This window comes from Salmo trutta, chromosome 2, assembly GCF_901001165.1.
Source record: "Salmo trutta chromosome 2, fSalTru1.1, whole genome shotgun sequence".
Lineage (NCBI taxonomy): Eukaryota > Metazoa > Chordata > Actinopteri > Salmoniformes > Salmonidae > Salmo > Salmo trutta.
This window is the reverse complement of record NC_042958.1, coordinates 46318117-46343225: the sequence shown is the minus strand read 5'-3', so window position 1 is coordinate 46343225 and position 25109 is coordinate 46318117. Positions and strand designations below refer to the sequence as shown.

General features: G+C 40.4%; 3 protein-coding genes across 3 annotated transcripts in view; all 3 read left to right on the top strand.

Moving 5' to 3' along the window:
* sft2d1 (SFT2 domain containing 1) overlaps positions 1-7106 on the top strand; it is a 49427-nt gene extending 42321 nt beyond the window's left edge. Inside the window, exon 8 of the mRNA XM_029702906.1 lies at positions 6173-7106. Within this exon, the coding sequence (XP_029558766.1) occupies positions 6173-6212 (40 nt within the window). The 3' untranslated portion in view covers positions 6213-7106. The remainder of the gene's footprint in view (positions 1-6172) is intronic.
* A 3432-nt stretch (positions 7107-10538) lies between these two features.
* On the top strand, positions 10539-12890 carry prr18 (proline rich 18). Its single transcript, XM_029702892.1, has one exon. It carries the CDS (start codon positions 11533-11535, stop codon positions 12280-12282), a length of 750 nt encoding a protein of 249 aa, XP_029558752.1. The 5' UTR covers positions 10539-11532; the 3' UTR covers positions 12283-12890.
* Positions 12891-14966: 2076 nt separating this feature from the next.
* The window catches only part of LOC115155875 (uncharacterized), a 46417-nt gene continuing 36274 nt past the window's right edge, over positions 14967-25109 (top strand). The window contains exons 1-2 of the mRNA XM_029702881.1: positions 14967-14979; positions 15358-15465. Coding sequence (XP_029558741.1) covers positions 15379-15465 — 87 coding nt within the window. The 5' untranslated portion in view covers positions 14967-14979; positions 15358-15378. The remainder of the gene's footprint in view (positions 14980-15357; positions 15466-25109) is intronic.

Below are 25109 nucleotides of genomic sequence, written 5' to 3'. Positions count from 1 at the left end.
ATTTAGATTGGTGCTCGCTGTTGTTTTCATTTAGATTGGTGCTCGCTGTTGTTTTCATTTAGATTGGTGCTCGCTGTTGTTTTCATTTAGATTGGTGCTCGCTGTTGTTTTCATTTAGATTGGTGCTCGCTGTTGTTTTCATTTAGATTGGTGCTCTCTGTTGTTTTCATTTAGATTGATGCTCTGTGTTGTTTTCATTTAGACTGGTGTTCACTGTTGTTTTCATTTAGACTGGTGTTCGCTGTTGTTTTCATTTAGATTGGTGCTCTCTGTTGTTTTCATTTAGATTGGTGCTCTCTGTTGTTTTCATTTAGATTGGTGCGCTGTTGTTTTCATTTAGACTGGTGCTCTCTGTTGTTTTCATTTAGATTGGTGCTCAGTGTTGTTTTCATTTAGATTGGTGCTCAGTGTTGTTTTCATTTAGACTGGTTTTCGCTGTTGTTTTCATTTAGACTGGTGTTCGCTGTTGTTTTCATTTAGATTGGTGCTCTCTGTTGTTTTCATTTAGATTGGTGCTCTCTGTTGTTTTCATTTAGATTGGTGCTCTTTGTTGTTTTCATTTAGATTGGTGCTCTGTGTTGTTTTCATTTAGATTGGTGCTCTCTGTTTTCATTTAGATTGGTGCTCTGTGTTGTTTTCATTTAGATTGGTGCTCTCTGTTGTTTTCATTTAGACTGGTGTTTGCTGTTGTTTTCATTTAGACTGGTGCTCTCTGTTGTTTTCATTTAGATTGGTGCTCTGTGTTTTCATTTAGATTGGTGCTCTCTGTTGTTTTCATTTAGATTGGTGCTCTCTGTTGTTTTCATTTAGATTGGTGCTCTCTGTTGTTTTCATTTAGATTGGTGCTCTCTGTTGTTTTCATTTAGATTGGTGCTCTCTGTTGTTTTCATTTAGATTGGTGCTCTCTGTTGTTTTCATTTAGATTGGTGCTCTCTGTTGTTTTCATTTAGATTGGTGCTCTCTGTTGTTTTCATTTAGATTGGTGCTCTGTGTTGTTTTCATTTAGATTGGTGTTTGCTGTTGTTTTCATTTAGACTGGTGCTCTCTGTTGTTTTCATTTAGATTGGTGCTCTGTGTTTTCATTTAGATTGGTGCTCTCTGTTGTTTTCATTTAGATTGGTGCTCTGTGTTGTTTTCATTTAGACTGGTGTTCGCTGTTGTTTTCATTTAGATTGGTGCTCTCTGTTGTTTTCATTTAGATTGGTGCTCTCTGTTTTCATTTAGATTGGTGCTCTGTGTTGTTTTCATTTAGATTGGTGTTTGCTGTTGTTTTCATTTAGACTGGTGCTCTCTGTTGTTTTCATTTAGACTGGTGCTCTCTGTTGTTTTCATTTAGACTGGTGCTCTCTGTTGTTTTCATTTAGATTGGTGCTCTGTGTTGTTTTCATTTAGATTGGTGCTCTGTGTTTTCATTTAGACTGGTGTTCGCTGTTGTTTTCATTTAGACTGGTGTTCGCTGTTGTTTTCATTTAGATTGGTGCTCTCTGTTGTTTTCATTTAGATTGGTGCTCTCTGTTGTTTTCATTTAGATTGGTGCTCTTTGTTGTTTTCATTTAGATTGGTGCTCTGTGTTGTTTTCATTTAGATTGGTGCTCTCTGTTTTCATTTAGATTGGTGCTCTGTGTTGTTTTCATTTAGATTGGTGCTCTCTGTTGTTTTCATTTAGACTGGTGTTTGCTGTTGTTTTCATTTAGACTGGTGCTCTCTGTTGTTTTCATTTAGATTGGTGCTCTGTGTTTTCATTTAGATTGGTGCTCTCTGTTGTTTTCATTTAGATTGGTGCTCTCTGTTGTTTTCATTTAGATTGGTGCTCTCTGTTGTTTTCATTTAGATTGGTGCTCTCTGTTGTTTTCATTTAGATTGGTGCTCTCTGTTGTTTTCATTTAGACTGGTGTTCGCTGTTGTTTTCATTTAGATTGGTGCTCTCTGTTTTCATTTAGATTGGTGCTCTGTGTTGTTTTCATTTAGATTGGTGCTCTCTGTTGTTTTCATTTAGATTGGTGCTCTCTGTTGTTTTCATTTAGATTGGTGCTCTCTGTTGTTTTCATTTAGATTGGTGCTCTCTGTTGTTTTCATTTAGATTGGTGCTCTCTGTTGTTTTCATTTAGATTGGTGCTCTGTGTTGTTTTCATTTAGATTGGTGTTTGCTGTTGTTTTCATTTAGACTGGTGCTCTCTGTTGTTTTCATTTAGACTGGTGCTCTCTGTTGTTTTCATTTAGATTGGTGCTCTCTGTTGTTTTCATTTAGATTGGTGCTCTCTGTTGTTTTCATTTAGACTGGTGTTCGCTGTTGTTTTCATTTAGATTGGTGCTCTCTGTTGTTTTCATTTAGATTGGTGCTCTCTGTTGTTTTCATTTAGATTGGTGCTCTGTGTTGTTTTCATTTAGATTGGTGCTCTCTGTTGTTTTCATTTAGATTGGTGCTCGCTGTTGTTTTCATTTAGATTGGTGCTCGCTGTTGTTTTCATTTAGATTGGTGCTCGCTGTTGTTTTCATTTAGATTGGTGCTCGCTGTTGTTTTCATTTAGATTGGTGCTCGCTGTTGTTTTCATTTAGATTGGTGCTCGCTGTTGTTTTCATTTAGATTGGTGCTCGCTGTTGTTTTCATTTAGATTGGTGCTCGCTGTTGTTTTCATTTAGATTGGTGCGCTGTTGTTTTCATTTAGATTGGTGCTCTCTGTTTTCATTTAGATTGGTGCTCTGTGTTGTTTTCATTTAGATTGGTGCTCTCTGTTGTTTTCATTTAGACTGGTGTTTGCTGTTGTTTTCATTTAGACTGGTGCTCTCTGTTGTTTTCATTTAGATTGGTGCTCTGTGTTTTCATTTAGATTGGTGCTCTCTGTTGTTTTCATTTAGATTGGTGCTCTCTGTTGTTTTCATTTAGATTGGTGCTCTCTGTTGTTTTCATTTAGATTGGTGCTCTCTGTTGTTTTCATTTAGATTGGTGCTCTCTGTTGTTTTCATTTAGACTGGTGTTCGCTGTTGTTTTCATTTAGATTGGTGCTCTCTGTTTTCATTTAGATTGGTGCTCTGTGTTGTTTTCATTTAGATTGGTGGTCTCTGTTGTTTTCATTTAGATTGGTGGTCTCTGTTGTTTTCATTTAGATTGGTGCTCTCTGTTGTTTTCATTTAGATTGGTGCTCTCTATTGTTTTCATTTAGATTGGTGCTCTCTGTTGTTTTCATTTAGATTGGTGCTCTCTGTTGTTTTCATTTAGATTGGTGCTCTCTGTTGTTTTCATTTAGATTGGTGCTCTCTGTTGTTTTCATTTAGATTGGTGCTCTCTGTTGTTTTCATTTAGATTGGTGCTCTGTGTTGTTTTCATTTAGATTGGTGTTTGCTGTTGTTTTCATTTAGACTGGTGCTCTCTGTTGTTTTCATTTAGACTGGTGCTCTCTGTTGTTTTCATTTAGATTGGTGCTCTCTGTTGTTTTCATTTAGACTGGTGCTCTCTGTTGTTTTCATTTAGACTGGTGTTCGCTGTTGTTTTCATTTAGATTGGTGCTCTCTGTTGTTTTCATTTAGATTGGTGCTCTCTGTTGTTTTCATTTAGATTGGTGCTCTGTGTTGTTTTCATTTAGATTGGTGCTCTCTGTTGTTTTCATTTAGATTGGTGCTCGCTGTTGTTTTCATTTAGATTGGTGCTCGCTGTTGTTTTCATTTAGATTGGTGCTCGCTGTTGTTTTCATTTAGATTGGTGCTCGCTGTTGTTTTCATTTAGATTGGTGCTCGCTGTTGTTTTCATTTAGATTGGTGCTCGCTGTTGTTTTCATTTAGATTGGTGCTCGCTGTTGTTTTCATTTAGATTGGTGCTCGCTGTTGTTTTCATTTAGATTGGTGCTCGCTGTTGTTTTCATTTAGATTGGTGCTCTCTGTTGTTTTCATTTAGATTGGTGCTCTCTGTTGTTTTCATTTAGATTGGTGCTCTCTGTTGTTTTCATTTAGATTGGTGTTCGCTGTTGTTTTCATTTAGATTGGTGTTCGCTGTTGTTTTCATTTAGATTGGTGCTCTCTGTTGTTTTCATTTAGATTGGTGCTCAGTGTTGTTTTCATTTAGATTGGTGCTCAGTGTTGTTTTCATTTAGATTGGTGCTTTATGTTGTTTTCATTTAGATTGGTGCTCTGTGTTGTTTTCATTTAGATTGGTGCTTTGTGTTTTCATTTGTTATCACGCGGGCTGAGTAATATTTAGATGATGGAATGTTTTTATATTATTCCCTTCTAATGTTCACCTTATTTATTTTATACTACCTTGATTTAACCAAGTGAGGCAGTTAAGAACAAATTCCTATTTGCAATGACAGCTAGGGTTAACCCACATCCAACTATAGTATGGTGCCGTTTCCCTTTGAACAACATAATGCATGCATGATTTATTTGATTTACCATTCAAAATTGTTATTTACAATAATGAACCCCTAATTCTACAGTACTACCTGCCCTCTCCAGTCAGTGTGGTCCGTCATGCTAACTTTGGTGTTGGTCTGTGTTGGCCACATCGTCACTCCACCACTAATGAAGCCCAAGCTGATCCTCTAATGTCTTTTACTCTGTTGATACTATATATATATATATATATAGTCCCTCTCAGGGGATGTTCTCCCCAGTCCCTGGTTAAACCTGCTGCTCTCCCCAGTCCCTGGTTAAACCTGCTGCTCTCCCCAGTCCCTGGTTAAACCTGCAGCTCTCCCCAGTCCCTGGTTAAACCTGCTGCATCTGCACTTTCTAAACTACAGCTGGGGATACTATGGTTGTGTCTCAAACGGCACCCTATTCCCTATTTAGTGCACTTCTTTTGACCAGGGCCCTTAGGGTATCCTAGGGAATAAGGTGCTATTTAAGATGCAGTTTATCTGGGGTATCCTGAAGTAGTCTGTTGCGCTGGTGTTTCATCATTTCAGTAAATTATCATTTATTTATGTGGTGTGTTTTAGGAAGCCGGGTGCTAAAATAGCAGTGTGTTGCCTTCAATGTAGAGGAAAGATGGGAAGGAGGTGGAGTGTAGGGGCCAGTGTATGTGTCTTTGTGTGAAGGGGGTGAGCTCACTGCAAATCAGAGAATCACAATGAGTCACCAGTCTTTTCCACCAACCATCTTGTTCCTCCTCGCTCTCTCTCTCTTTCTCTCTCTCTTTCTCTCTACCTCGCTCTTTCTCTCTCTCTCTCTCTCTGTCTGTCTGTCTGTGTTATGATTAATCCCTCCCTCTCTCCTTATAACCTTAACTGGTTCAGCTTCACCTCTCCTCCAGTAGCTGTTGAGGGTGGTAGGAAAGTGAAGTCTGCTTAGCAACACATGGATAGAGAGAGCAGTTGACAGAGAGAAAGAAAGAATGAGGGGGGAGGTGGAAGAGAGAGATGGAGGAGGGACCATTTTCTGCTGTTGCCATGGTGATTGCTGGTTGTGATGCCTCATTCCAATATCTGGAGTGTTAGGGGGGAGGGGCATCACTTTCCCGCCAAAACATAATTAAATATGCATGAGCCACGCCCAAAACAACAATAACAAAGGATTAATGTAATAGCGATACTGTAGTAGTAACTTTCTAGATTAGATATATACGGGAATTGTTATTAAAAAGGTAAAAGGCCTGTGGTGGGTACAAAACATCTTTAAAACCCTAAATACTAGAATGAAGGAAAAATAAATAAATAAATTACTGAATTATAACTATTGCTTTCATCATTATTTTGTTGTATTTGTTCAGGCAAATTATTAAGAGAACCTACTGTATCAGACAACAGATATAACCTACTGTATCAGACAACAGATATAACCTACTGTATCAGACAACAGATATAACCTACTGTATCAGACAACAGATATAACCTACTGTATCAGACAACAGATATAACCTACTGTATCAGACAACAGATATAACCTACTGTATCAGACAACAGATATAACCTACTGTATCAGACAACAGATATAACCTACTGTATCAGACAACAGATATAACCTACTGTATCAGACAACAGATATAACCTACTGTATCAGACAACAGATATAACCTACTGTATCAGACAACAGATATAACCTACTGTATCAGACAGCAGAGATAACCTACTGTGTTGGATTGATCATAAAGATTGATATTGGATTGATTGTGAAATATTTGTTGTCATGTATCACCTATTCTCCTCTTCTGTTCCCCTGTCTTCTCCTTTCTCTCCAGAGATGCAGTGATAAAGGTTTTCACCAGCTGTCTGAGTTAGAGAACGGACAGTGGCCTCCCAGACCTGGGTTCAAATACTATGAAATCACAAGACTGGTCCCAAATATGCAAAGACAACGGATATTTTGTATTTGTATTTTTCATTTTCATTGCTGTTTTGATACTGTGAATCATTAATATTTCCAATAGTTGTATAATCATGTTAGCAGTTATCTGAAACTAATGTTTATTCATATTATGGTTTTCAGGGTTGGGGTCAATTCCATTTCAATTCAGTTAATTCAGGAAGTAGACTGAAATTCAGTATTGGATTTGTTTACTTCCTGAATTGACCCTGATTGATGCTTATTTAACCTTTTTTATTTGTTTGTGACTCCCCGATTGGGTCTGTTGTTTTAAGTGTGTTTATGCTTCAGGTGAGAGAGAGGTGAATGCTTGAAATTCAAATATTGAATAATTTTCCTAATATATATCATCCAAAAAGACAGGATTGGGGTCAAGTGGAATTGAAGGCAGTCAATTCAGGAAGTGATTTAGAATTTAAAATGAAAACATTTTACAACTCTCAAAATAAATAGCTTTTACTTTTCAGTTTGAGAAGTCATTAAAATATGCCCTTTTTTTCAATTTTTGAATTGAAAGTTAAGTTTACTTCCTGAATTGACTGCCTTCATTTCGAATTGACCCCTACCCTGGAAGTAGACCAATTTTATATATTGTTTCGTTCAGAGCATGGAAAGACCTATAGACATTTACAATATGATGCTTGTAAAACTGAAAATACAATTCAATGCCTTACCTTTTTCTACTTTGTATTTTGTCTCATGACAATACTATTTGCTGATATTTTAACATAAGTTTTCCGTCTTCAGAAGAATGGAATATGACTGTCTATTTTTGATGAATAAAATCAACAAATGTTTTCATTTTGAAACTGCGCTCCAACTTAGTTAGCCCTTAAAGGAAAATTATTTTGGTATTTGTTTCATTAGTCCATTGTTGACGTAGTCCTAAAATGTTTTGCTTGTCAGCAATCAAGTTTTGAAGATATGTAAAACGCAGCATCATACGCTGATTATTTCTGGCCTTTAAAAGTTACATATCTTCAAAACTTGATTGCTGACAAGCAAAACATTTTAGGACTACGTCAACAATAGACTAATGAAACAAATAACAGAAGATAGTTTTCCTTTAAATGTTGGTGTCATGCTTATACGTTTTTATAGTGTGCGTGTGTATTTTTCATTTCCTAAAATGTAAAAGACACGTACGTGTGTGTGTGTGTGTGTGTGCGACCATGCGTATGTGAGTGATTCCTTGAAACACATTGGTTCTCCTCACCCCATGTGTCCAAGTCAGTGATGTGTAAGTAATGTGGCTGATAAACTCAAATTGTGTTATGTTACTAAATTCTTAATGGATAACTACAGTATCCCAGTGTGCCCTGCCTGGGGCGACAGACAGACAGACGATCACACCACGTTAAACCCAGATCCCTCTCTTGGCTTTTCTCAGCCAAGGACCACAAAGGGAAAGGAGCTACTATACCACTGAGTTGTGTTCATTAGTGTAAACCCTAGCAAAATGTTTCAAAATGCTTTGCAACTGGGGGGGGGGACTACATTTCTTATTGGACAAATCCCTCTCCATTTCAGTACGTTTTCTTCCGTTTGATGCCTACTGAAGAAGACCCAGATCAACATGTGTGACATACAACATCTCCCCTCTTACCCCTTCAGCTCAAAGCTAATTGCCTGTAAATGAGCTCTCTTTTGTTTCTCTTAATTGTCAGCCAGATGCAGTTGAGACCTTCTGGCTCATTCACGCCGTCCTTCTGCTCTATGTAATCTTAACCTACTATACTACCGCATAGCTTTTTATATTCGCCTGGTCCCATATCTAGCTGTTTGTGCTGTCTTCACAATCGTCTATGGTCATTGTCAAAATAAGCATATTTGGCAAGACGGCAGAAACAGATTTGGGACCAATGCTGTTGTCATGTGAGCATTGTGGTTAATTCTAAATCTAAACAACTTCGGTATAAGCTGGAGCCTTCTGGATGGGATTCTGAAAGGAGGATGTGGTTGCTATGACAACCCCAGGAGCTAGGAAGTACCCCTCTGCTCCCGCTCTCCGTATTCCCAACGGGAGCATCCATGGTCACATGGTCCATTATGGTGATGAGACAGTGGGATTTCAGACAGTAGTGTCACAGGACACCTGGTCCGTCTGCCTCCACGCCTCTCCTGTCAGAGGTAATATTATCAAAGGGGAGGAGGGGACTTTTCCTGGATTAGACCCATGGCCCAATACAATGAGTGGCCTCAACCCACAATAAAGAGAGAAAGCTCTGGATAAGGAAAGATGCTTCATTGCTCTTTAAGAAAAACAACAAACCTTTAAGATGTGTCATCAATCTTTTTGTTATTCGTGTGGTACTCTTAGACATATCCTGTTCGCTTCTTACGTAGCTCTACTCTACCTAACACAGGTTTCTAAACATCCCTCTCAAGGTGCTTTCTTTATGGACTCGGAACAAATGTTTGCTTGGGGTTCTATAAGGAACCATAAAGGTTCATAGTTTAATATAGGTTCTTTAGGGATGACATCTATCTGAGTATAGAAGCTTTTATTTTTCTATGTAGAACCATATTTTATCTTGGGATTACGTGATCGATGCCTATGGTGTTTACCCAGCACATACCCAGTCTTATGGAATTCTATTACAACGTTTCATTAGTAGTGTGATCATGGATCAGCCTTTTAATATAAAAATAAATCCCCTTTTAGTAGCACTAGTTCCAGTATGCATCCCAAATGGCACCCTATTCCCTATATAGTGCACTACTTTTGACCAGAACCCGATGGGATACCCTACGGGCCCTGGTGTAAAGTAGTGCACTATATAGGGAATAGGGCGCCATTTGGGACTCAGATACAGGGACTTGGCTTGGCAGGGGTTCAGCTAAGCTTTAGGCTCACTGTGACTATCAGAGTCATCTGGGAGAGGGAGGAAACCTACATCTCTATTCATATGTCCTTTCTTTGGATGGAGGACCAATTTGTGTGTTGTTGTTGTGAATGTGAGTGTTTTTGTCCATTCAATTGTGATGACTTTGAGAACAACAACAAAAAGCCCTTGAACCAAACCCCTTGATCTGGTGAGAGATCCCATTGGTTTATACCATTTCCTTTCTTTTGGATAGAGGGAGGACAGTTGTTTGTTTTGTTTAGCTTCTTTGAGAGTGAATGTGCATGAAGTAGAAGAATAAGTTGACTAGGAGGACAAGAAAGAAAAACCTCAACTCAATACAGTAATCAGGTTTGTCACCCCATCACCCCAGCCAGACTGTCTGTCCACGTTTAAACCCATACGATCATCAGATTTTACCTGCTGTATGTGGTTAGTGATATATCCACCAATGGCATTGTGACAGTTAAAAACATTTCTGTGCAAATTGATTATTTGTATTGTATTTATTTGTTTTTATTTAACTAGGCAAATCATGACTAGTTGTCTTGTATTGTGATCATGGCTTGTGTTCTGAATCTCTACTGCTCCTCTCACTCAAAGTCGGTTCTGTCACATATTACTAGAAATACCCAATGTACCTTTAAAATTGAGAAATGATTCACACAAAATGGAAAACAAAACAGTGTGTAGGACTGGCTATTACAGATCAATATATGTGAGAAGCCAATGGCATACACTTAAAGGGCCAATCAGCTGTTGAAACAATAACAATCCTAATCCCCGCCACTGTTTTGAGTAAAAAGCTGAGGGATGGAGAAATGTAACCAGTCTCAAATTCATAGACAGAGCAACGGATGCATGGTCTGACCATCCATGATATCAAAATTATAGTTTTAATCATGTTTTGTTTGGGTTCTGATGGGGTATGACAGTTGAACTATGCTCGTGAGCCATTTATAAGTTATATTAGTCAAGAATCAATGGTTACATACCAAAAATGGTCCCTATCAAATCAAACGTTATTTGTCAAGTGCCGAATACAACAGGTGTAGACTTACTGTGAAATGCTTAACACAATAAAATAACAATAACGAGGCTATTTACAGGGGTTAGTTACCGAGTCAATGTTTATTTCACCTTTATTTAACCAGGTAGGCTAGTTGAGAACAAGTTCTCATTTACAACTGTGACCTGGCCAAGATAAAGCAAAGCAGTTTGTCACAAACAACAACACAGAGTTACACATGGAATAAACCTAACATACAGTCAATAATACAATAGAAAAAGTCTATATACAGTGTATGCAAATGAGGTAAGATAAGGGAGGTAAGGCAATAAATAGGCCATAGTGGTGAAATAATTACAATATAGCAATTAAACCCTGGAGTGATAGATGTGCAGAAGATGAATGTGCAAGTAGAGATACTGGGGTGCAAAGGAGTGTGCAGGGGTACAGGTTAGTTGAAGTCATTGAGGTAATATGTCCATATGTCCAGGGGTTTAAGTAAGACTCTGACAGAACGTATTGCAGCACACCCTTCGAGCGATTACGCTTTGAGCCTCTGAAAACAATATTATACCTCTGAATAAAGTGGAATTTTGCTCACTATTTATTCCAAATGGAATCATTCAATACTATTGATGTCGAAACAGTCAATACACTTCATCCTTAATTCGTTAATATATCCCTAGACGATTGACAATCAGGTTTCGACCTAGAAATGGTTCCTGAACAGAGAGAAGGCAGATGGATCTATACCAGACATACTCGGTTACATGAGTAAATGGACATTTGTCACTGGGAAATTATAAATAGCTATAACAATATTGTGTGTGTGTTCTTTATTTCTTTCATCTAATTTATTTGGTTTTAATTGTAATTTCAGTGGATGAACTGAATGGAAACGTGAACATTGTACTGAAATGTAAATTGGAATTGACCTCAGCCCTGTAATAACAGTCCCCTGAATATATTGGTCAGTGTATTTGTTATTTTTACATTCAACAAGAACACGGTTACATGTAAAGTAATACATGGAATGAATGACATCACTATCCTAAAGGCCACCGCAGAAGCCACGCTTGTTTTTATTCGGTTGTTGCCTTTGTTTAGCCGCGTGCTTCGGCTCCTCCGCTCTTACCGTGGACCCGCCTCCCACCGACGAGCCTTATAAATACCAGACAAACCGCACATTCACACCAGTTGAATTACAAAACGGATTATAGCGCTGTTGCACATTACGGCATTCAAGATACCTCATTTTTACTTGATCGGATAATGCAATTGGAATACAGTATATTTATTTACAGTCTTCGAGTTTAAAGTTATTATTCTGTTTAATAGAAGACGTTGCTTTTGTGGTCGGATCACTTTTAAATCCCAATAATGCCTTTTCCGCCGATAAATCTCCATCAACGAATCTCTTCTCCCGGGAGAGAGCTGTTCAGGAAAAAGAAACAGACGGAGGAAAAAGGCTCGGAGAAGGAAAAGATCTCGAAGTCTTGGACTGCGGCCAATCTGAGGAATTTGGGGCGAAAACCCCAACAACAGAAAACTAAACTCCCTATTCAGGAGACAGAAGGTTTAAAGAGCTCCTGGCTAACTTTACCCAAACAATCTCAAGACTCGTGCGAGAGCGTTCCGCTGTACAGTTCTGTGGAATCCACCACGCACCGGGACAGGGGCAAGCAGTCCTCTCGGAGTTCCATAGGAAAGGACGAGACAGGAGAAGAAAGGAAGATTCAATTCTCTCTGAGCCTCACACCGGAGGCCATTCTCGTTATTCAGAAGCGCAGCTTAGAAAAACAGATGCTAGCCAAACAGCAGAAGGGTTGTGTGTCCGTAGACTTTCGGAACAGGCGAGTCTTTCCATCCAAACGGACTCAAGGTGGTTCCAAAAGCTCGACCATTCCCGTCGCCAATCTGGAACACGCAGAGGACATTACAACCATAGTCAAAATATCTTTACTAAATGATCAGTATAAATACGATGACGTGGAATATGAAGAAGAAGACGGCGATGTGGATGAGACGGTGGTGAGGAAATGCAAAGAATGGCTGAAAGGAGTGGAAAGCGCCGCTGCTTTTGGGAAAGTGGACAAACTATCTACCCTTCCGCACCTAAAAAGCTGCTGACGAATGCTTCTCATATTATAAGACTTTAATATGATGTGATAAGGCAAGCTACGAACATTGCACACTGTAGCCTACACAAAATATATGGATTCTTAGTAGTCTATCCGCTGACACTGCTCACCATTACGCACGGCGAACACTGTTTCCACACACATGGGAATGTTGTTTTTTACGAGTCTAATAATTGTAATGATGTCTGAATTGAATAGCCTTTCATGTTGACACTGTCGAAATCCTGTGTTCTCTTCTTTTGCACGTGCTTTTGTTTTTAATTGAGGCGCCTTTATTCGTTGGTTGGCATGAGCCGCCTGCGATCCAAGGAGCCTCTTCCTTTGTGTCCAAGAACAATAGCTGTCAACGGCAACGACAGGGTTACTTTGCGCGTTTTTTGTTGTTGTTGTTGTTGGGTGCACCTCTCAGAAGATGCACCTGTTTTTTTGCACTGTCTGGAAAATGAAAGAAGAAATGTTGTGGGTGTGGATCAGATTTGTAGGCCTACCGTATTTATTATGAGGGAGAGGGGGGATGTTTGTATCAACTCAAATGTTTCCTTCTACCCTGACATTTTTATGCCATTTGTATGAAGTAAAAAATGTTTTCAATCTACATTCACTGATCATTTGACTTATTACATTAGTGTGGACATTACCCTGGCAGTTTAGCGATCAATAAACCCAATACAAATCAAATTAGGCAAATTCAGTTTCTAGTCCGCTATGTATCCAAATGGTAGACATATCCTCCTGTATCCAGAACTTGAATGAAGGTATGTAGCTATGATGACAACTGTAACCAATGGCAATCGGTTCTGCCCAATCAACAAGTCAAAAGTCAAGAATGACTTGATGGCTCAGATGTCATTGAAAGCTTGGGTTTCACAAGGTTACTTGTATATGCTGCTTTTGAGTCATTTTGGGTGCTAACTAGATAAGCTTCTTATTAGAATGTGTGTTAATCAGGGTTGTCAGAGAGCTCTCGTTGCACAGCACCCGCTGACAAATACCAACGCATTAGCCTACTAAGGAGTAGGACTAGTGGCCAAGGCTAGTGCACGAAGTAATGCTGTTAGGCCTTTAAGCCATTGATTTAATCAATATGTCTAGGTCTAGTGGCTTACTGCTTATCGTGTCAATCAACTCGTTTTCAGCTGAACAAAATGTATTTTAATGTTATCATATCCGATACATCACCTCGTTATTGTTATAAAACCATAGCCAAAGCATCAACATCCTGTGGCCTATACGGTTGTTATAGAACTGATCTGGTGCGTTGCTCAGAGAGGATTGGCGCGCGCCTGCTGTTGGAGAGAGAGAGAGAGAGAGAGAGAGAGAAGGGACACTCTAAACAGCCCAGTGAATATGCCCTATTGAATAGGGCCTATTCGTATCATGGCAACCACTCTTATATACACATGTCTTAAACAGACCAGTTAACCCCGGTCATTGCTTTTAGGACACTTGTGTAATGTCATGCTGATACAGGATTATATCATCGGCTAAGGCATTTCTTGACATGAATAGTTTAATAGTCTGATTCGTTCAATTCCTGAGAAGAAAGTTACGTTGCCCCCACATTGTTAGGCTACAATATCTGCAGATTTAATACATTCGTTGGGACATGTAAGAACTATAGGCAGATAGTTAGTGTCCATCCTACCTCAAGAGGTAGCTTAGGCTGTACTAGATATTATGATACAAAGGCCTAGTAGAAGTGTAGAAATCATTATACTATGCTAGATAGACAAGGCCAAATATTAGTCTCAACTAGGATGCAAGTCTGTGGAGACTAGGCCAAATATTAGTCTCAACTAGGATGCAAGTCTGTGGAGACTAGGCCAAATATTAGTCTCAACTAGGATGCAAGTCTGTGGAGACTAGGCCAAATAATAGTCTCAACTAGGATGCAAGTCTGTGGAGACTAGGCCAAATAATAGTCTCAACTAGGATGCAAGTCTGTGGAGACTAGGCCAAATAATAGTCTCAACTAGGATGCAAGCGTGTCGAGACTAGGCCAAATAATAGTCTCAACTAGGATGCAAGTCTGTGGAGACTAGGCCAAATAATAGTCTCAACTCGGATGCAAGTCTTTGGAGACTAGGCCAAATAATAGTCTCAACTAGGATGCAAGTCTGTGGAGACTAGGCCAAATAATAGTCTCAACTCAGATGCAAGTCTGTGGAGACTAGGCCAAATAATAGTCTCAACTCGGATGCAAGTCTGTGGAGACTAGGCCAAATAATAGTCTCAACTAGGATGCAAGTCTGTGGAGACTAGGCCAAATAATAGTCTCAACTAGGATGCAAGTCTGTGGAGACTAGGCCAAATAATAGTCTCAACTAGGATGCAAGTCTGTGGAGACTAGGCCAAATAATAGTCTCAACTAGGATGCAAGTCTGTGGAGACTAGGCCAAATAATAGTCTCAACTAGGATGCAAGTCTGTGGAGACTAGGCCTATTATTTTATAAGAAAATACACGTGAACAGAAAGTACTTTCTTTCATCAATACTGCAGCTTATAACCTCAAACCTTTACAGCCAGTCAGACTTGGAATTGACTGAAAGGTTAAAAAAAGAAAAAATGAAGTTGTGGTTCACATTGTTCTGTGTAACTTGGTAACCATTGAGTTTTACTGAGGGAGGAGTGTAAACCCTAGCCTAGGGACTCATAACATTCTGACTGGCTGTTCAAGGTAGAGGGGTAAGTGAGAGCTGTGAGCTGCAGGATTGGCCTCCATTACATTTACATTTCTGTCAATTCAGAAAGTAAACCAAATTCAATTTCCAAATGTTCCTCATTGAAGAGAATTGGAATTTCAGTTTAATTCCTGAATTTACTGGAATTGAGCACAACCCTGGTGAGCTGGAGTTTTAAAAAAAAGTTTGTCGGTTTAAGTGTTAGCTAACTTAAAAAGATTATCATATAATGTCCTTTGTGAAATTATTTAAATTGATGATATTGTGCAAGCTGCTAACAGGTCGGCTGTAGTACCATGTAACAATAGTGTGTACCTACATTGTAATTACACTAGCGTACTTATATTGATAAATTATATTGTTACCCCGTCTCAATGTGAAGGTTGACTGTGATTGGATCACGATGAAGTCAAAGTGTGAAGACATCTACCAATCAAGCAACCTTCCCTGCATCTTGGAAACATACCTGCCATCTAGTGGTGGCAAAAAGGTAAAACTATTATTATTATTATTATTATTATTGTTGTTGTTATTTTAGTGCCTTGGCTGTTAGAAATGCACTTTATGAATTCAATTAATTATTATCATTATTATTACTTATCAACCAACCAAACTATCAACCAATCAGGGGCTGTCTCATATGCCTTGTTTTCTTGCTAAAGGAGTTCACTAAAACATTTGTTTTCTTACTAAAGGAGTTCACTAAAACATTTGTTTTCTCACTAAAGGAGTTCACTAAAACATTTGTTTTCTTACTAAAGGAGTTCACTAAAACATTTGTTTTCTTACTAAAGGAGTTCACTAAAACATTTGTTTTCTTACTAAAGGAGTTCACTAAAACATTTGTTTTCTTACTAAAGGAGTTCACTAAAACATTTGTTTTCTTACTAAAGGAGTTCACTAAAACATTTGTTTTCTTACTAAAGGAGTTGACTAAAACATTTGTTTTCTTACTAAAGGAGTTCACTAAAACATTTGTTTTCTCACTAAAGGAGTTGACTAAAACATTTGTTTTCTTACTAAAGGAGTTGACTAAAACATTTGTTTTCTCACTAAAGGAGTTGACTAAAACATTTGTTTTCTTACTAAAGGAGTTGACTAAAACATTTGTTTTCTTACTAAAGGAGTTCACTAAAACATTTGTTTTCTCACTAAAGGAGTTGACTAAAACATTTGTTTTCTTACTAAAGGAGTTGACTAAAACATTTGTTTTCTCACTAAAGGAGTTCACTAAAACATTTGTTTTCTTACTAAAGGAGTTCACTAAAACATTTGTTTTCTCACTAAAGGAGTTCACTAAAACATTTGTTTTCTCACTAAAGGAGTTCACTAAAACATTTGTTCGGGTCAGAGGAGGCAATAAGCACACATACTCATCAGGATAATGAAAGCCCTGAATGGAAATTATGCTTAAAATAAATGCTGAAGAGAAGTTGTGGGTAAAATACAAAGCAGCATACACAAGTACCAGTGTAGATAGGAACCAATACAATGATAACCTCCACTGAGTACAGTTTCTTTATTTATTTAACTAGGCATGTCAGTTAAAGAACAAATTCTTATTTACAATGACAGCCTAGGAACAGTGCCTTGTTCAGGAGAAGAATGGCAGATTTTTACCTTGTCAGCTCAGGGATTCGAACTTGCAACCTTTCGGTTACTAGTCCAACGCTCTAACCACTAGGCTACCTGCCGCCCCTGCACTCTAACCACTAGTCTACCTGCCACCCCTACACTCTAACCACTAGGCTACCTGCCGTCCCTACACTCTAACCACTAGTCTGCCTGCCGTCCCTACACTCTAACCACTAGTCTACCTGCCGCCCCTACACTCTAACCACTAGTCTACCTGCCGCCCCTACACTCTAACCACTAGTCTACCTGCCGTCCCTACACTCTAACCACTAGTCTACCTGCCGTCCCTACACTCTAACCACTAGGCTACCTGCCGCCCCTACACTCTAACCACTAGTCTACCTGCCACCACTACACTCTAACCACTAGTCTACCTGCCGTCCCTACACTCTAACCACTAGTCTACCTGCCGTCCCTACACTCTAACCACTAGTCTACCTGCCACCACTACACTCTAACCACTAGTCTACCTGCTGTCCCTACACTCTAACCACTAGTCTACCTGCCACCTCTACACTCTAACCACTAGGCTATCTGCCGTCCCTACACTCTAACCACTAGTCTACCTGCCGTCCCTACACTCTAACCACTAGTCTACCTGCCGTCCCTACACTCTAACCACTAGGCTACCTGCCGCCTCTACACTCTAACCACTAGTCTACCTGCCGTCCCTACACTCTAACCACTAGTCTACCTGCCGTCCCTACACTCTAACCACTAGTCTACCTGCCGTCCCTACACTCTAACCACTAGTCTACCTGCCACCTCTACACTCTAACCACTAGGCTATCTGCAGTCCCTACACTCTAACCACTAGTCTACCTGCCGTCCCTACACTCTAACCACTAGGCTACCTGCCGCCTCTACACTCTAACCACTAGTCTACCTGCCGTCCCTACACTCTAACCACTAGTCTACCTGCCGTCCCTACACTCTAACCACTAGTCTGCCTGCCGTCCCTACACTCTAACCACTAGTCTACCTGCCTTCCCTACACTCTAACCACTAGTCTACCTGCCGCCCCTACACTCTAACCACTAGTCTACCTGCCGTCCCTACACTCTAACCACTAGTCTACCTGCCGTCCCTACACTCTAACCACTAGGCTACCTGCCGCCCCTAAACTCTAAGCACTAGTCTACCTGCCACCACTACACTCTAACCACTAGTCTACCTGCCGTCCCTACACTCTAACCACTAGTCTACCTGCCGTCCCTACACTCTAACCACTAGGCTACCTGCCGCCTCTACACTCTAACCACTAGTCTACCTGCCGTCCCTACACTCTAACCACTAGTCTACCTGCCGTCCCTACACTCTAACCACTAGTCTACCTGCCGTCCCTACACTCTAACCACTAGTCTACCTGCCGTCCCTACACTCTAACCACTAGTCTACCTGCCACCTCTACACTCTAACCACTAGTCTACCTGCCGTCCCTACACTCTAACCACTAGTCTACCTCCACTGAGTACAGGGGGAATGAGTAACTTCCTGCTTTAACTATTAGGTATCTGCCTCTGATAGGTCAGACATAGCATCATGACTAGTAGTGTATCCTGTCTGTACCAAGCCAGTGTGTGTGTGTGTGTGTGTGTGTGTGTGTGTGTGTGTGTGTGTGTGTGTGTGTGTGTGTGTGTGTGTGTGTCTGTGTTCATATTTTGTGGTGTTACAAAGTAGGATTTAAATGGATATAATTGTGATTTATTTTTTGACATTGATCTACACAAAATACTCCATAATGCCAAAGTGAAATCTCTACAGATGTTTACATTCATTGCATAAGTATTTACCCCCTTTGTTTAGACAGGCCTAAATTAGTTCAGGAGTAAAATGTGGATTAACAAATCACATAATAAGTTACATGGACTCATTCGGTGTGAAATAATAGGGATTCATATGATTTTTGAATGACTACCTCTTCCTCTGTCCCCCATACATACAACATCTGGAAGGTCCCTCAGTCAAGTATTTCAATTTCAAGCCCAGATTCAACTACAAAGACCAGGGAGCTTTCTCGACAGCCTCATAAAGAAGGACAGTGATTGGCAGATGGGTGACAATTACACATTAGACATTGAATATCTCTTTAAGCATTGTCAAGTTAATATTTATTGCTGTGGATGATGTATTAAACCACCCAGACACATCCAAGATACAATCGTCCCTCTGAACTGAGCTGCAGGACAGGAAGGAAACTGCTCAGAGACGTCACCATGAGGCCGTTGGTGATTTTAAAACCGCTACAGAGTTCATTGGCTGTGATAGGGGAAAACTGAGGATGGATCAACAACATTGTAGTGACTACACAATAATGACCTTAATGACAGAGTGAAAAGAAGAATACAAATATACAGAATACCAATATTCCAAAACATGCATCCCATATGCAATAAGGCACTAAAGTTATACTGCAAGAAAACACAACAAAGGAATACACTTTTTGTCCTAAATACAAAGCCTTATGTTTGGGGTAAATCTAACACAACACATCATTGAGTAACTGCCTCCTTATTTTCAAGCATGGTGGTGGCTGCATCATGGTATGGGTATGCTTGACTTTGGCAAAGACTGGGGAGTTTTTCAGGATAAGAAGAAATGCAATGGAGCTAAGCACAGGCAAAATGCTAGAGGAAAACTAGCATTAGTCTGCTTTCCACCAGACACTGGGAGACAAATTCACCTTTCAGCAGGACAATAACCTACAACACAACGCCACATCTACACTGGAGTTGTTTACCAAGAAGACAGTGAATGTTTCTGAGTGGCCAAGTTACAGTTTTTACTTAAATCTGGTTGAAAATCTGTGGCAAGACTTGACAATTTCTGTAGCCATGACCCCTAACACCTTGACAGATTTTGAAGAACTTTGAAAATAATAATGGGTAAATGTTGCACAATCCAGGTGTGGAAAGCTCTTAGAAATGTACCCAGAAATAATCACAGCTGTAATCAATGCTAAAGGTGTTTCTAAAATGTATTGGCTCGGGGGGGATACTTATCTAATCAAGGTATATTCGTTTTTCAATACTCATTACTTTTTAAGAAATGTTAGAATTATTCTGTGTAGATCGTTGACAATTAGATACATTTTAATACCACTTTGTAACAATAAAATGTGAAGAAATCCACGGGGGGTGAATACTTATGATACCCACTGTATGTGCGTGTGTGTGTGTGTGTGTGTGTGTGTGTGTGTGTGTGTGTGTGTGTGTGTGTGTGTGTGTGTGTGTGCAGTCGTGGCCAAAAGTTTTGAGAATGACAAAAATATAAATTTTCACAAAGCCTGCTGCCTCAGTTTGTATGATGGCAATTTGCATATACTCCAGAATGTTATGAAGAGTGATCAGATGAATTGCAAAGTCCCTCTTTGCCATGCAAATGAACTGAATCCCCCAAAAACATTTCCACTGCATTTCAGCCCTGCCACAAAAGGACCAGCTGACATCATGTCAGTGATTCTCTCGTTAACACAGGTGTGAGTGTTGACGAGGACAAGGCTGGAGATCACTATGTCATGCTGATTGAGTTTGTATAACAGACTGGAAGCTTCAAAAGGAGGGTGGTGCTTGGAATCATTGTTCTTCCTCTGTCAACCATGGTTACCTGCAAGGAAACACGTGCCGTCATCATTGCTTTGCACAAAAAGGGCTTCACAGGCAAGGATATTGCTGCCAGTAATATTGCACCTAAATCAACCATTTATCGGATCATCAAGAACTTCAAGGAGAGCGGTTCAATTGTTGTGAAGAAGGCTTCAGGGTGCCCAAGAAAGTCCAGCAAGCGCCAGGACCGTCTCCTAAAGTTGATTCAGCTGCAGGATCAGGGCACCACCAGTACAGAGCTTGCTCAGGAATGGCAGCCGGCAGGTGTGAGTGCATCTGCACGCACAGTGAGGCGAAGACTTTTGGAGGATGGCCTGGTGTCAAGAAGGGCAGCAAAGAAGCCACTTCTCTCCAGGAAAAACATCAGGGACAGACTGATATTCTGCAAAAGGTATAGAGATTGGACTGCTGAGGACTGGGGTAAAGTGATTTTCTCTGATGAATCCCCTTTCCGATTGTTTGGGGCATCTGGAAAAAAGCTTGTCCAGAGAAGACAAGGTGAGCGCTACCATCAGTCCTGTGTCATGCCAACAGTAAAGCATCCTGAGACCATTCATGTGTGGGGTTGCTTCTCAGCCAAGGGAGTGGGTTCACTCACAATTTTATCTAAGAACACAGCCATGAATAAATGGTACCAACACATCCTCCGAGAGCAACTTCTCCCAACCATCCAGGAACAGTTTGGTGATGAACAATGCCTTTTCCAGCATGATGGAGCACATTGGCATAAGGCAAAAGTGATAACTAAGTGACTCAGGGAACAAAACATCGATATTTTGGGTCCATGGCCAGGAAACTCCCGAGACCTTAATCCCATTGAAAACTTGTGGTCAATCCTCAAGAGGCGGGTGGACAAACAAAAACATACAAATTCTGACAAACTCCAAGCATTGATTATGCAAGAATGGGCTGCCATCAGCCAGGATGTGGCCCAGAAGTTAATTGACAGCTTGCCAGGGCGGATTGCAGAGGTCTTGAAAAAGAAGGGTCAACACTGCAAATACTGACTCTTTGCATAAACTTCATGTAATTGTCAATAAAAGCCTTTGACACTTATGAAATGCGTGTAATTATACTTCAGTATTCCATAGTAACATCTGACCAAAAAATCTAAAGACGCTGAAGCAGCAAACTTTGTGGAAATTAATATTTGTGTCATTCTCAAAACTTTTGGCCACGACTGAATGTGTATCTGTGTGTGCGTGCATGTGTGTACCAAGACCTAGTCTTTTCTCCATGGTACTGTACAGTACCTGCAATGACATGGCGCTGCCAGTCCAGTGCAGTGGTTGTGAAACAAATAGCACCCTATTCCCTATGTAGTGCACTTCTTTTGACCAGGTCCCATAGGGTATTGGTAATGAACTGTATAGGGAATAGGACCCATAGGGTATTGGTAATGAACTGTATAGGGAATAGGACCCATAGGGTGTTGGTAATGAACTGTATAGGGAATAGGACCCATAGGGTATTGGTAATGAACTGTATAGGGAATAGGACCCATAGGGTATTGGTAATGAACTGTAATAGGGAATAGGACCCATAGGGTGTTGGTAATGAACTGTAATAGGGAATAGGACCCATAGGGTATTGGTAATGAACTGTATAGGGAATAGGACCCATAGGGTGTTGGTAATGAACTGTATAGGGAATAGGACCCATAGGGTATTGGTAATGAACTGTAATAGGGAATAGGACCCATAGGGTATTGGTAATGAACTCTATATATATTTGTATTTTATTTAACCTTTATTTAACTAGGCAAGTCAGTTAAGAACAAATTCTTATTTACAATGACTGCCTACCCCAGCAAAACCTGGATGATGCTGGGACAATTGTGCGCCGCCCTACGGGACTCCCAATCACGGCCGGTTGTGATAAACCCTGGATTCGAACCAGGGTGTCTGTAGTGACGCCTCTAGCACTGAGATGCAGTGCCTTAGACCGCTGAACCACTCAGGAACACATATATAAGGAATATAGTGCATTTTGAATGACCAGGGTTGTGTAAATGTAACTCCTTTGTGACATCTCAATCATGGCATTGTTTTCCCCGCCCGGCCCCTCCCCTCCCCTACCCAATCTCTTTTACTCTGCCTGAATGTGCCAAGCATCTCTCGGTCTCTCTCTCTCGCTCTCTCTCTCTCTCTCTCTCTCTCTCTCTCTCAATTTCAATTTAAGGGCTTTATTGGCATGGGAAACATATATTTACATTCCCAAAGCAAGTGAAATAGATAATAAACAAATGTGAAATCTACAATAAAAAATTAACAGTAAACATTACACTCACAAAAGTTTCAAAAGAATAAAGACATTTCAAATGTCATATTATGTATATATACAGTGTTGTAACGATGTGCAAATAGTTAAAGTACAAAAGGGAAAATAAATAAACATAAATATGGGTTGTATTTACAATGGTGTTCGTTCTTCACTGGTTGACCTTTTCTTGTGTCAACAGGTCACAAATCTTGCTGCTGTGATGTCACACTGGTATTTCACCCAGTAGATATGGGATTTTATCAACATTGGATTGGTTTTTGAATTATTTGTGGATCTGTGTAATCTGAGGGAAATATGTGTCTCTAATATGGTCATACATTTGGCAGGAGGTTAGGAAGTGCAGCTCAGTTTCCACCTCATTTTGTGGGCAGTGTGCACATAGCCTGTCTTCTCTTTAGAGCCAGGTCTGCATACGGCGGCATCTCTCAATAGCAAGGCTATGCTCACTGAGTCTGTACATAGTCAGGGCTTTCCTTAAGTTTGGGTCAGTCACAGTGGTCAGATATTTTGCCACTGTGTACTCTCTGTTTAGGGCCAAATAGCATTCTAGTTTGCTCTGTTTTTTGTGTCAAGTAATTATATTTTGGTTTTCTCATGATTTGGTTGGGTCTAATTGTGTTGCTGTCCTGGGGCTCTGTGGGGTCTGTTTGTGTTTGTGAACAGAGCCCCAGGACCAGCTTGCTTAGGGGACTCTTCTCCACGTTCATTTCTCTGTAGGTGATCTCTCTCTCTCTATTCACACACTCTCTGTCCTGTTCTGGGGGTAAAGTAGAGAGCGTACTGTGCTGCTTTGTGAACCAGACATCATCAAACTTAAAGCTTTACAGAATCCTTGTGTTCCAAGTCTTTGGTTGTATCCCAAATTGCACCCAAATTGCACTACTTTTGACTGGGACCCATAGGGAGTAAGTAGGGTTTAATTTGGGATGCACACTATGTTCCTGTTCTGTTCCTAAACAAGGCAAACTGTTGCTAGGGACTGACGGTTGTCTTGGTAACCCCTGGAAACACTCTCTCTCCTAGTCTACCCTTCTGTTCTTTCTATTCTTTTTCATTCTGTGACCCCCCCTCCCTCCATCCTCTCTGTGACCCCACTCCCACCTCCTCTTTGTGACCCCCTCCCTCCATCCTCTCTGTGACCCCCCTCCCCCCTCCCTCCCCCTTCTCTGTGACCCTCCTCCCCCCTCTCTCTATCCTCTCTTTGACCCCCCTTCCCTCCATCCTCTCTGTGACCCTCCTCCCCCCTCCCTCCATCATCTCTGTGACCCTCCTCCCCCCATCCTCTCTCTCAGTTTATTGGTTGCGTACACGGTTTAGCTGTGACGATCGTCAAAATGAGTAGACCAAGGTGCAGCGTGGTACGTGTTCATATTTCTATTTTTATTGTAACTCAGAACACAAAATCAAAACAACAAACAAAGAAAAAAGAACGTCATGTTCTGCAGGCTATACTGAGCTGTACAAAAACAAGATCCCACACTGAAGGAGGGAAAAAGGGCTGCCTAAGTATGATTCCCAATCAGAGACAACGATAGAAGAAACAACAACATAGAAATATGACACATAGAATGCCCACCCCATGTCACACCCTGACCTAACAAAACAGAGAAAAAGCTCTCTCAGGTCAGGACGTGACATTAGCAGATGTTATAGCAGCTGCAACAAAATGCTTGTGTTACTAGATCCTGACAATGCAGTTAAAATGTAAAAAATAATAATAATAAAAAACAAGAAATCACAAGTGTCATGATGAACCCAGTTAACTACCCAAATAACATTGTATCAGTAAACCAAATGCAATCTACTTTATGTTATATACACCAACAAGATATACTAAGAATGATATGTACAGCAGTAGATATAGTACTATGGCAAGAATGAGCTATGGCAAGAATCCAGTGTATAAATATGTGGTTTAGTACAAATAGTGTAAAAAAATGATATGTTCATTTTCTTCCTTTCTTCTCCCCATATATTCATGTGAACCCTGCTGCTCACCTCTTCTCTCCCTATATTCATGTGAACCCTGCTGCTCACCTCTTCTCTCCCTATATTCATGTGTACCCTGCTGCTCACCTCTTCTCTCCCTATATTCATGTGAACCCTGCTGCTCACCTCTTCTCTCCCTATATTCATGTGAACCCTGCTGCTCACCTCTTCTCTCCCTATATTCATGTGTACCCTGCTGCTCACCTCTTCTCTCCCTATATTCATGTGAACCCTGCTGCTCACCTCTTCTCTCCCTATATTCATGTGAACCCTGCTGCTCACCTCTTCTCTCCCTATATTCATGTGAACCCTGCTGCTCACCTCTTCTCTCCCTATATTCATGTGAACCCTGCTGCTCACCTCTTCTCTCCCTATATTCATGTGTACCCTGCTGCTCACCTCTTCTCTCCCTATATTCATGTGAACCCTGCTGCTCACCTCTTCTCTCCCTATATTCATGTGTAACCCTGCTGCTCACCTCTTCTCTCCCTATATTCATGTGAACCCTGCTGCTCACCTCTTCTCTCCCTATATTCATGTGAACCCTGCTGCTCACCTCTTCTCTCCCTATATTCATGTGAACCCTGCTGCTCACCTCTTCTCTCCCTATATTCATGTGTAC

Excerpts from the sequence above, each read along its gene's own strand:
- prr18 (XM_029702892.1), top strand. The coding sequence starts at position 11,533 with ATGCCTTTTCCGCCGATAAATCTCCATCAACGAATCTCTTCTCCCGGG.